At 29.0% G+C, this 12307-nt stretch overlaps 5 protein-coding genes across 5 annotated transcripts; 4 read left to right on the forward strand and 1 right to left on the reverse strand.

Moving 5' to 3' along the window:
• The first annotated feature begins 1883 nt into the window (after window positions 1-1883).
• Window positions 1884-3897, forward strand: LOC112593873. Its single transcript, XM_025338454.1, has 4 exons — window positions 1884-2009; window positions 2139-2203; window positions 2266-2376; window positions 3385-3897. The coding sequence occupies exons 1-4, from the start codon at window positions 1884-1886 to the stop codon at window positions 3557-3559; spliced, it is 477 nt and encodes a 158-aa protein (XP_025194239.1). The 3' UTR covers window positions 3560-3897.
• An 85-nt stretch (window positions 3898-3982) lies between these two features.
• LOC112593874 lies at window positions 3983-5769 on the forward strand. The gene is made up of 2 exons (XM_025338455.1): window positions 3983-5515; window positions 5653-5769. Exon 1 carries the CDS (start codon window positions 4059-4061, stop codon window positions 5028-5030), a length of 972 nt encoding a protein of 323 aa, XP_025194240.1. The 5' UTR covers window positions 3983-4058; the 3' UTR covers window positions 5031-5515; window positions 5653-5769.
• A 776-nt stretch (window positions 5770-6545) lies between these two features.
• On the forward strand, window positions 6546-8911 carry LOC112593872. The gene is made up of 2 exons (XM_025338453.1): window positions 6546-6584; window positions 8051-8911. The coding sequence occupies exons 1-2, from the start codon at window positions 6578-6580 to the stop codon at window positions 8869-8871; spliced, it is 828 nt and encodes a 275-aa protein (XP_025194238.1). The 5' UTR covers window positions 6546-6577; the 3' UTR covers window positions 8872-8911.
• LOC112593871 (protein ALP1-like) lies at window positions 6940-9426 on the reverse strand. Its single transcript, XM_025338452.1, has 2 exons — window positions 9036-9426; window positions 6940-7864 (listed from the first exon to the last, which is right to left on the reverse strand). The coding sequence occupies exons 1-2, from the start codon at window positions 9323-9325 to the stop codon at window positions 6979-6981; spliced, it is 1176 nt and encodes a 391-aa protein (XP_025194237.1). The 5' UTR covers window positions 9326-9426; the 3' UTR covers window positions 6940-6978.
• Window positions 9427-11171: 1745 nt separating this feature from the next.
• Window positions 11172-11697, forward strand: LOC112593875 (death-associated inhibitor of apoptosis 1-like). Its single transcript, XM_025338456.1, has one exon. It carries the CDS (start codon window positions 11293-11295, stop codon window positions 11695-11697), a length of 405 nt encoding a protein of 134 aa, XP_025194241.1. The 5' UTR covers window positions 11172-11292.
• Window positions 11698-12307: the final 610 nt, after the last annotated feature.

Genomic DNA, 12307 nt, shown 5'->3' on the forward strand with positions numbered 1-12307 from the left:
AGAAGTTACGTATTGCTCATGTACCATTTTCATATATCTTTCAATAAATGTTAGTAATATTTGTACTGTTTGAATTTTTAGATATTCTTGAGTATGAAGTGGACAGTTTAGATTTTAAAAAGAAATGTTTTACCATCTATCACCTTTCGGGCAGTTAAAATAGTTCATTTTCAAATTTGAGAGTGGTTTAAGGTAGGGAAATTAGATTTAGTTGGTAATCTGGGGCGAGCTGAAGAGTAAAAATTAATATTGTCCTTACTAATTAAAAATAAATATATTCCGAATCTTTTGTTTATCAGTTTTGACCGTAAATAAATATTTCGTATTGTTATAATCAAAAACTTATACTAGTTAATATTTTATGAAGAAGACATGAATTATCTTATTATTTAAAACTATTGAGTTTTTAAAATATTTTTAGGTACAATTTTACAATCAAAATGAAAGTTCAAAATTTTTATTATTTTTCATTACCTATTTATAATTTTTAATTTTTACCTTTTCCAATGAAAAACTTACACTTTTAATTTATATCCCAGCAATTATGTCTTGCATATTTAATACATAATGATTGAAATTAATGAGCAGTTTGAGTTTAAGTATTTAAATTTTAAAGTATAGGTGAGCACTTCAAAATTTGGCTCTATTACTTTGTCTGCTCAATTCTAAATATTTGTAGCTTATAAACTACTTTGTTTGAATTTCGTTTTTATGTATCAAAATATTCGAAAATACTTGTTTGTATCATAAACTAAAATGTGTTTATCATTCAAAAAGTAAAACTTAATAAATATAATAATCAAATTTTTATCAAATTATGTAAAGAAATATTTTCAAAATAAAGATTATATTTAAAAGATAATTTTTCATAATAAAAATCACTTTTACTTACTCAATAAATACTTGCATGAAATGTTCACAAAATATTGATATAAGAAGTTTCAAAATATTCCGAATCTTTTATAATCCTTTAAAGACAATTGAAATTTCTATTTTTACATTGATTAAAAGATAAAAAGAATACCTTTGGATAAAATTGATTGACATTTTAATATAAGATTCATAATAAGTTATTCATTGCCCAATTAAAAAAATAATTTTATTTATAATCACAATATTTTTATAAGCTTTGTTAGTATTATATTTGACAAAATTTCAAAAATCATAAATTATTTTATACTAGGAAATTCATTAAGGGGGCTCTAAACGATTGGATTTTTCATGCGTTTAGACCTATAAGCTGGCGAATAATTAACATACTTCTAGTAGTCCAATTTTAAATTTGAATACTAATTTGAATTTGTTAGTTTCTTTTCTATGACTTGTAGGAAGAACTTTTTAATTTGTTTGTATTGTTATCATCTAAAAGAACAAGTTAATTTTGAGAAAGTAAGTGAAGTTATTTGGAACTGTACTAAGTAAACTCTCCAAAATTTCCAAAATCTGTTTCCTACAAATCATAAAAAAAAGGCTGACGAATTCAAATAATTTTTAAAAATTGAAATTGGATTACTAGAAGTATGTTAATTTTTCGCCAGCTTATTAGCATTATTCATTGTCGCGAGTATACAAAAATATTTTTGAAAGTGTACGAGTTGACTTGTTTATGCGCGTACGTGTGCTATGGAATATAGTCGGTCCCGTTCGCACGCATCCGGGCGATAAGAAATCTATTGTTATAGAGTTTTAATTTCTTTGAAATTTTAATTTTATATTTTCCATATTTAATAATTGCATTGCATTGATTATAATTATAAATATTAAATACTAGTTATTAAAATTAATGATAATAGTAACTAGTAAGTATACTATTAGTAATCAGTTTATTCAGTTTATAGTTTGTATTCGTTATATGCAATTGCAAATAATAATAAATTATAAAAATGCGTGATTGGCGATTTAGTAAAAAAACACGTCCAAAAGTATCTGCGCCATGGAAAAAATTAAGGCATAATTTGAAAAATTTACATTCTAAAAATACTAGAATCTTAGAGAACAACGATATTCAGGTAAGTATCTATAAGTTATTTTGTATAATAAATTATAAATAATACTTTTTTATGTTATAGAATTAGTAATATAGGTAGTATTATTAATTACTGCTATTATAATGTATTATTCATTGATTTTTGCAATAGATTTTAGATCATTCTAATATATCAAATGAAAATGATGAAGGAAATAATGATGGAATTGATAGCAGGTACCTAATTTATAATTATTCGATCATAATTATTAATTTTTAATATTTCTATTATTATTTAGAAAAAATACGGATGATGCAGTCGATGCAGATATGTCACATATAAATAGTAATATATTTCATTCTACGTACAGATTAGTAGTATCAGATAAACATGATAAAAACGCAGAAGAGTAAGTTATTAATGTTTATTAGAATATTTTAGATTCTGAATGGAGTGATGAATGTATTGATTTTACAATGATGCGTGTTTTTTTTTTTTTGTGTGTCTGTGTACAGCATAAGTAGTCGAAATAATGCTTCAATTTTTAAGCAAAACCAGTTTTCGACCAAATCGATTTTTTTATATGGTTGTAATTCAAAAACTAATCACAATAAATATTTGAAATTTTCACCAAATATTTATGTTAGTGTTATCTATATATAGTTTAATTTTCAAAAAATGTTGACTTTTTTTGAGTTATTTATAGACCACAGAAATTATCGATTTTTATGAGAATTTTTTTTTGAAGTGTTGATAAAAAAATGTTGGATGACCAAAAAATTTTGAAAATTTAATACAAGGTTCCATATGAGTTGTCTTTGTTGTATCTAAAAAAAATTAAAAATCGTTAGTCACAATTTTTTTTATAAACGTTTATAGTTCAAATATTTACGAAATTTATCGAAAACGCGAAAATTTGTAAGTAATTTTGAAGTTGAAAAATCATAAAATGGTTTGTGTTTATAACTAAGGATTAAAAATACTACACTATGTTTTCCTTAAGTTTTCCTTCAAGTAACTATAGTAAAAACTTAAAGCATCATTATAGGAAAAATTTTAAGTGCGTTTGAATTTTAAATTTTTACGAAATAGCATAACGATAACAACGATTTATCCTCAAACGATTTTAAATATTTGTTAATATTCAAAAAGTATAAGTCGTAGATACTTAAAATTTTTTCCAGTTATTTAGATTGGCATTTTCTTTACATGATTTAATTTTCAAAATATTTTTACTTTTTTGAGCTATTTATAGACAATTGAAATTTTCAATTTTCCTAGTCCGAGGTTCACCCCACCCCCTAATGTACAGCAGATCGGTCCCCACTTTTCCGCTTTTTTTTATTAGCCTTTATAAAATTTTAGCTCAACAATTAAAGTAAAAATAGAATATTTATTATAATATTTTTTTAAATAGATATGTATTACAAGGCAGAAGGATAGTTGATATAGCATATTATTTATTCAAGGCAATTCAAAGTATACGACACAATAAGTTTGACTGTACATTTTCTAACTTGCAAATCATAAATGAAAAAAAAATGGATTTCTTAGCACATTTGTTTTTAAATGTAACATGTGTGGTGCGATAGAAAATATTTATTCAGAAGATCCCGAACGAAAAGGATTCAATATAAATACAGCGGTTACCTCTGCCATATTAAACACGGGACAAAGATATTCCCAATTGGAAGAGTTTTGTGGTATACTTGATATGTATTGTATGTCATTTCCTACTTATCAAAATATTCATGAGGAAGTTAGTCAAAATATATTTAGTGTAAGTTTGGAAGAGATGAAAAAAGCTGGACAAGAGGAATCAAAAATTGCAATTGAAAACGGAGACGTAGATGAACAAGGTCGTCCTTTGATAACCGTAATTGCAGATGGGGCGTGGTTAAAAAGATCATATAAAAGCAATTATAATGCTTTATCTGGTGTCGCTTCTATATTTGGACGGAATACAAAAAAAAATGTTTATTTGTTGGCATTAAAAATAAATATTGCATTATTTGTCATCGTGCTTCCCAACAAAATGAACCACCCAAGTCTCACGTGTGCTATAAAAATTGGAATAGTACCTCTACTTCTATGGAATCAAGTATAATAGTTGAAGGCTTCAAGGAGAGTATTCCAATGCACAACATAATATATGACAAGTTAATCGGAGATGGTGACAGTAGTGTGATGAAGAACTTGAATTTAACTAAACCATATGGACCGGATTTGAATATTAAAAAAATAGAGTGTACAAATCATTTGCTCAGAAATTATATAAACCGAATTCGTGAAATAGCTGGTCGACGCAAGTGTACAAATGGGAATATTGTTCCAGGTGTTCAAAGAACTTTTTTAAAAAATAATTTACTTCGTCTTCGATATGCTGTTACGGAAGCCATAAAGTTTCGTAGTAAAATGAAGATAAATACAACCGAAAAAATAAAATTATTAAAATCAGACATTTTGAATGGACCTTACCATGTATTTGGATACCATACACATTGTGCTCAATATTTTTGTATGGGTCCAAAAGACAGTGAAAATAATTTAGTGCCCGATTTAGAAAAATCCGGTCTTTGGAATGACATTTTAGCTGCAAGAAATTTATTGGCATACCATTCTTCAAGTTTAATTCATAATGTCAATAATAACTGTGTCGAAAATTTTAATAGTGTAGTCGCCAAATATGTAGGTGGAAAGCGTATTAATTTTTCTTTAAAAGGGTCTTATCAAACACGGTGTCATATTGCTCTAACTTCCTTGAATACAGGTTCATCGCATATAAGTATACTACACAAAAAAATGACAAAAGCAAGTCCAGGTGTATTTACTAAACGTTTTATAGAACAGCGTAAAACTAAATTAAGAAGACAACAACTGTTTGGAAATACCAAGTCTACTAAAAAAACGTATATTGGCCCAGACAGAGATTATGGATGTATTCAAGAAGAACCTCAAATATTAGATATGGAACCAAAAGAATTTAATATTAAAAAATTACAATTTTTAGAGCGTTTATCAAAGACCAACGAAGAAATTAAAACAATAGAAAAATCAGTCTGAAAGTGACCTATGGAGAGCAGAGAGAAGTATACGACTGACGGCCTCAAATTTTGGAAAGGTTTGTAAATTGCGAGTTAGAACTTCGAGAAAAAATATTGTAAAAAGTATATTATATAATACATTTGCCGGTAATTCATCGACAAACTATGGTATCGAAAATGAACCTATAGCAAGAATTTCCTTCGAAAAAGAGATCAACATAAAAATCAAACCCGCTGGTTTATTTATTGATACAACATATTATTTTTTGGCTGCGAGTCCTGACGGATTGATTGAAAATGATGGTATCGTAGAAATCAAATGTCCATACACTATAAAAGATCTCACACCTGAAGATGCTATCCAATGTGGAAAATTGAAGTTTGCGACAATTATTGATGGAAAATTAAATTTAAAAACAAATGATAATTAATACTATCAAGTACAAGGACAACTACATATAACACAAAGATCTTACTGTTATTTCGTCTTGTGGTCATCCAAAGGTATGTAAATTATATATATATAGTTTTATAATAGGTATCCCGTCAATTTCGCGGTAAAAATATCGTGAAATATATTTTTTTTAACATTCATTTATATTTATTTTTATATTTTTTATCGTTCTCGTTTACATTTTCAGGCATGTTGTACCAAAAGATTTTACGAGATGATGTTTTCTTTGAATTACAAATGCGACAACAATTAATTTCATTTTACTATGACCATTTGCTACCTGAAATATTAGATTCCCGTTTAAATCGTGGTTTACCTATTAGAGATTAGTTATAATCTACTTTTTAATAATTTTACGTAAAATATTATTATTTGTTATTATAATTACGTATTTATGTCCATGACAAAAAAAAGTGATTTTAAATTGTACAAACCTGTTTAAATTCTACATACTTATTGTTCCTATTTCCAATACCTACCATATATAATAAAAATAAATCCAAATGACAAGTATAGTCATAATAATAAATTATAATACATTATCTGGTAAATTATAATTATTGTAAAATCCCAAAAATAGTTTTACGATAACGATGCGACACGCAACTTCCAAGTAAGCGACGTAGTACGCTATACTTGATGGACGGGGCGGAAGTGACGGTACATATATAGAACCACACTCACACTAATAATCATTTACGACTAAAGGCTCAGTCAAACAGAACGCGGGCTGCCCGCGCGGGCAGTCCGCATTGCCCGCGGCGGACACTGTATTATCTATGATTGCATTATCGTGGTTAAAAATAGCGCGGGCTACCGCGGCGGAATCATGTCGACCGCCGCGGTCTGCGGTCTGGTTGTAATATTTTACAGAGAACGCGTGACGCGGCCAGTCAAAAATTATTCATTCCTCATTATTATTATAATATTATTATTATATATTATATATTATATATTATATATTATTATTATCCATCACTATGGCAGATGAGACTGAAAAATTAATTGATTTGGTGCACAGTCATCCATATTTATATGATACTAGTCACGGTGACTATATAAATACAGTAAAAAAAACAGAGAAGTGGAATGAAATTGCCGGGATACTCAATATGCCAAGTAATCATATTATAATAATATAATAATAATAATATAGTAGTAATATAATATGTGTATTATGTATGATATGTATAATATAATTAATTTATAAAATGATAGATAGGTACTTAAATATTATAATGAAATAAACATGTAAAAATAGATTTAGTTTATTTATTTTTTCATTTTTATCAGTATTGATATTATATTAAATCTATAGTAATAATATAAAGTAGTATTGTACAAAAACGATTTTGAATGAAAAACATAGTATTATATATCTAATAATAATTAGTTATTAAAGAATATATTATAGTTAAAATAGTTATATTACCTAATTACATAATTAGTTATATAATATAGTGATACAATTTTACTATGCAGTTGTTTCATAGTATTATTATTATTTTTCATACTATTGATCGATAGTTTCATTACGTAAATAATTGAAATAATTTACGAAGTTCTCTCTAACAGAATTAGCTGCAATACTTGATCTTTCTCTTATTCGTTGTGTATTAGAAAACACATCAGTAGGTGAAATAGCGTTTTCTTCTTCTGGTTCGTTTTCAATTGTAGAGGTACTTTGGAGATAATTGTGTAAGCAACAAGTTGCTTTGACAACATGTTCTGCAGTATCTACTTCCAATTCAATAGGTCTAAAAAAGACTCGCCATTTTTGTGCCAAAATACCAAAGGCATTTTCGACAACACGTCGTGCTCTGCTTAGTCGCTTATTGAATACCTTTTTAGCTTCATCTTGTGCAACTACAGCTCTCGGAAAGGGGCGCATTAAAAAAGTTTCTAGTTTAAAACCTTCGTCACCTACGAAAACATGTGGGACTGGGGTGGTTGTTCCAGGTAAAGGTTTAGGTGGTAAAATAGTTTTACCTTGTATGAACTCGCGATAAAAGGATGAGTTCTCAAAAATACTACTGTCACTATGACGGCCATAACTTCCAATATCAACTATTAAAAACTTGTAGTTAGGATCTACTATGCCAAGCAGAACTATTGAAAAAAAATGTTTGTAGCAAAAAAAACTTGACCCAGTCTTAGGAGGACATTTTATTCTCACGTGTTTTCCGTCTATGCTGCCTATGCAGTTGGGAAAATTCCAAAGCTCTCTAAATCCAATTTCTGAATTTTTCCATACTTCTTCTGTAGGTGTAGCCAGATATAAAGGCTGTAAAACATTCCATAGCTCTACACATACTTCTTTAACTATGCTAGAAACAGTAGTACGTCCGACTCGAAAAGAAAAACCTATAGTATGATGTGAATCTCCTGTTGCCAAATATCTGAAATAAATAAATATCATATAGCTATAAAAAGGTTTTGTAATTCAACTAAAAACTTATTACCGTAGATACTTTAGATACGATAAATTTACTTTAAATAAAATATAATTTACTTTAAATACTCTAAATTTTTTCTTTTAGTATTTATGTACCTATTTATTGTATATACTTTGTTCTGTATGACAGCTGAAATTGTGAAACAGAAATGGAAGAACCTGCGTGATTCTTATATGAAATATTTAAAGTATTTAAAAGGATCTACAGGATCTGGCAAAAAATACAAAAATTGGCCATGGGCGGCTCATTTGGAATTTTTGAGAGATACAGTAGCACCACGAGCAACCACTTCAAACGTATCAATATCACAGATTCACGAAACATCGATCACTGATGAAGATTATGAGCCGGGTGAGTCTGACAGTGGAAATGTAACTTCCCCAACGCAAATGCCACCACCTAAGAGAACAACCAAACGGAAAGAACTAACAGAAGATGTGGCTGCGGTACTTGGCTATCTTGAAAAAAAAAATAGCAATAAGACTCATACAAAACTCGATCACATTGACAATCTCTTTTTGTCGTATGCACATACGTTTAAGACATTTTCGCCAAGAACGCAAGCTATCCTTAAAATGGAGATGTCACAGTTATTTGGACGAGCTGAACTTAATGAGGTTGACGGTCATAATTCAACACGCTCCTCTCCAATGTACTCTACAACTTCGTCTTGGTCAGATGTCAACTCAAACCAAGCTGCTGAAAATGACACTGGTAATACTATTCAAGCACTCAACTATTCCAACGTATACACAGATGACTACACAAGAGAAGCTGATAATGATACTCGTGATAGCATTCAAGGACTCAATTATTCAAACATACATACACACCCCAAATCAACAAATTCTTTGGTACTAGGATCATACCCGGTTCGTACTCAGTCGACTAAAGATTTGTATGAAAACGTATCAATGTTTCTTGATACACAGCCGAAAAACAACTACTAAATTTATTAAAATTAAAATTCATTTTTATGTATACATATTTAAAAATACTACTTACTTAATTATAAGCAAATAATGTATTCTTATGTCATTCATCATTTAAAATACAATTTTTTTTAAAGTTCATATACCTAGTTCATGTGTCTATTTTATAAAGACTTATTTACCTCAAACAAATTGCAAGCCTTTCTTTTGTCCCAATAGGTTTTCTCCAGTTTGTCGTAAGTTTTGATATTCTCGGTGATATGAGTTCGTGTATTTCCTCAAATTGTTCGCGAGTCATACGAAAATAATTTACAAAACGGTCTTCGTAAGTTGACAGTTCTTTGCAGAGGTGGTGAAACTCACCAAATTCTTCTCGTTTTTCATTAATTTCGTGCACCCATTTTCTCCTTTTCTTTTTGTTCTTCAATGCGAGTAGAATAAGAAGTTCTTCGTCAGAACTACTGGATGTCATTTTTTTTTCGTAAATTTAAATTAAGTAAGCTAAAGTTAAAATTTTTCACAAAGAAACTACAGCTAGTGTAGATAGACGTAGTAAAGAGAAGACACGTAGTCCGCGACTAACCACGCGACTGCCCGCGCGTTGTTAGACATCGCAGACCGCGGCGGTCAGTAGTGCGGGCTGCCCGCGCGGGCAGCCCGCGTTCTGTTTGACTGAGCCTTAACACAAAGATTACGGACGGCGACAACAAGATAAGAAATTGCCTAAATTTTTCCCCTTAAATAATAACCACTAAGAGCCGCCTTAACATTTTCTATTTATATCTAAACATTTTTAATATAAGGTTTTTTATAAGTTATGCAGTCTGTATAAAAAAAAATTTCTGTTAGAGAATCAATTAAATTTTTTAAAGCTATTTGAAATTCAAATTGATATGACATTGGATATTCAACTATTATAAGTATTATATTCTTAACTTACAAGAATTGATGTAAAGTTTTTGTTAACTAAATAAATTTGTTCCAGAATATCCCTGGATTTTATTAAATAACCTCGAAACATTAAAAATCGTGGAGTTTCCGGGTAACGATATATCAATAAGAATGAAATTAGACTTGGTATAGAAGTCAAAAGTATAAAAAATCTCCAAGCATTAAATTTGAAATACGTAGATGAAATGAAAACAATATTGCTTGGAATTATCACCATAGCCAAACCTAAAACAAATAATAAATATATTTAAAAAATAAGTTAAATATACCTACAGTTCATTAAAAATTAATTAGTTCAAAAAGTAAATTTTTTTTTTTTAAATTATATTTATACATTTTACATTGGTAAGTTTATTGTATACAGCTGATATTCAGTAAAATGGTGACCTGACAAAATATTTTTTGAAAAAATAACTCAATATTATTTTAATCTTATTATTAAACATAGTATCCAATAATACAATAATTTTAATACTACCTACTTTAAAACGGTTCACAGTAAAAAAAAAAAAAACCTAAACTAATAATAAAAATAATAAAATTGTGTGCGCCGAACCGCTCCTACTTTAACTATCGCGGTTAGCGGTAACGACTCGCGTAATGTTGTGAGCGGGAGGAGGATCACCTATGATAATTAATATTAGACCAATGTATTATAATAGAACAAAGGGACGCTGGGCGCCAGATATAATATAATATTAACCACAGAAACAACGTATATAAAACATTAATAATAATAATAATAATAGTAAATATGCGGGCCCGTATTATTCCTAACACTACTAATAATTAATAATAAATAAGAAAAAAGGACAAATTCCTTTTTTTACATACAATATAAAGAATAACAACAAATAGTATAATAAAAGAAAGGATTAACCTGCTCCGCTACTCGACTCGATCACGTAGGAATCCGGGCTGGTAAGGCGACAGCCTTTTGACGTAGATGATATCCGCACAAATCTCGGCACTACCACGTTTGAATCCAAGAATGTCGCGCGGACTGAATTGCTAGGCGACGGAGTGTGACATACGCGTCAGGCCTCGACTATCTCGCAGCTTACGACGCTTACTGCGCACACCGAAATAAAAAACACACACTATCCAATGACCCAAAATCAGGTCGACTGGCCACGAGGTCCACGAACAAAAAAAAATGGGACAGTACTATGTATTTGTATGTTCACAGCACTTTTGGGCAGGGAGATTTTTAAAGTTTAAGGGGGAATATCCCCCTTGAGCTCATTTTCGTCTTCGTGTAATTTTAAAAAACAGTTTATTTATATTGGTTACACTGTAATTTTAATCTTGTGCTCAATTTTTTTTTGTTTAACACAAAAACAGTTTATTGGTCACACTACAATTTTAAATTTAAAGTTTTTTCAAACTTTAAAATTAATAATCTAATCTAGTTCAGTTTAGTTAGTGTTAAACCATCATTCGATCAAGACCTATTGCTTATTAAAAAGTTCTTTATTTTTACAAAAAATGAATTTTCAAAATTTTAGCAACAATTTTTGTTCACTAGTTTCTTTAGTACGAAATAATGCATATCCTAAATACCCAGAATATACAACATTTTCTTCAAGATTGAAAACATTCAACTTATTCCCGTTAACTTCATCTCAAGATAAATACTCATTAGCTGAAAGCGGTTTTAAATATTCAGGGAAAAAAGATATTGTCGAATGTTTTTGCTGTGGACTCATCTTACATAATTGGGAAAAAGATGATATTCCATGGATTGAACACACAAGATGGAATCCAAAGTGTATATACGTATTATTATCAAAAGGAAATCAGTTTGTTGAAAATATAATAAATAAGTACGGAAAGATTAACGATGTATGTCAATGTGATTGTGAATTTAAGACATATGATACTGTAATTTAATATTTTTTTCTATTAATATATTTTTTTTCTGTTTTTATAAGAAACAATTTAAATGTGTTAATATTTATCTTAATATTTTTTATTGTGAACGTATAAATAGGGATAACGCGTCTAGTTTAAATTAAATTTGTTAAGATTAATTTTCAGTTCAGATGGTATACGACGAAGTAGATAAATAACCCTCGACACGCTATCCAACCTTAAACTATACGTTCACATTTTTCCGCTTTTTAACCTCTTCAGTTTTAGTATATAACATGTGAGCAAAATACTGTTAGTTTAAGTTATACTGTCATAGTGTTTATATTCATTTTTAAATAATCGTATAAATATTAATTTGAAAATTGTTTTATAATTTCAAAGAACTTATCGTTATATAATATGAATCCACCAGTCGTTGTATCAAAATCAGTGTTCGATATCCGTCCTAGAAAGAAAAGTGTAACATGTTAGACTTTTGATTAATAAACAGAGTCATTATTATATTTATTAGAATGTACAACTTAAGAAATGTTACGTTACGACCCAGATCAGTGGTGTACATTAATGTGAAAATAATTATCTACGCAATTGATGGTATAGCAATACGTAACTGAACGAAGCACAATGT

Source organism: Melanaphis sacchari, unplaced genomic scaffold (assembly GCF_002803265.2).
Source record: "Melanaphis sacchari strain LSU unplaced genomic scaffold, SCAv2.0 Contig2125_pilon_pilon, whole genome shotgun sequence".
Taxonomy (NCBI): Eukaryota; Metazoa; Arthropoda; class Insecta; order Hemiptera; family Aphididae; genus Melanaphis; species Melanaphis sacchari.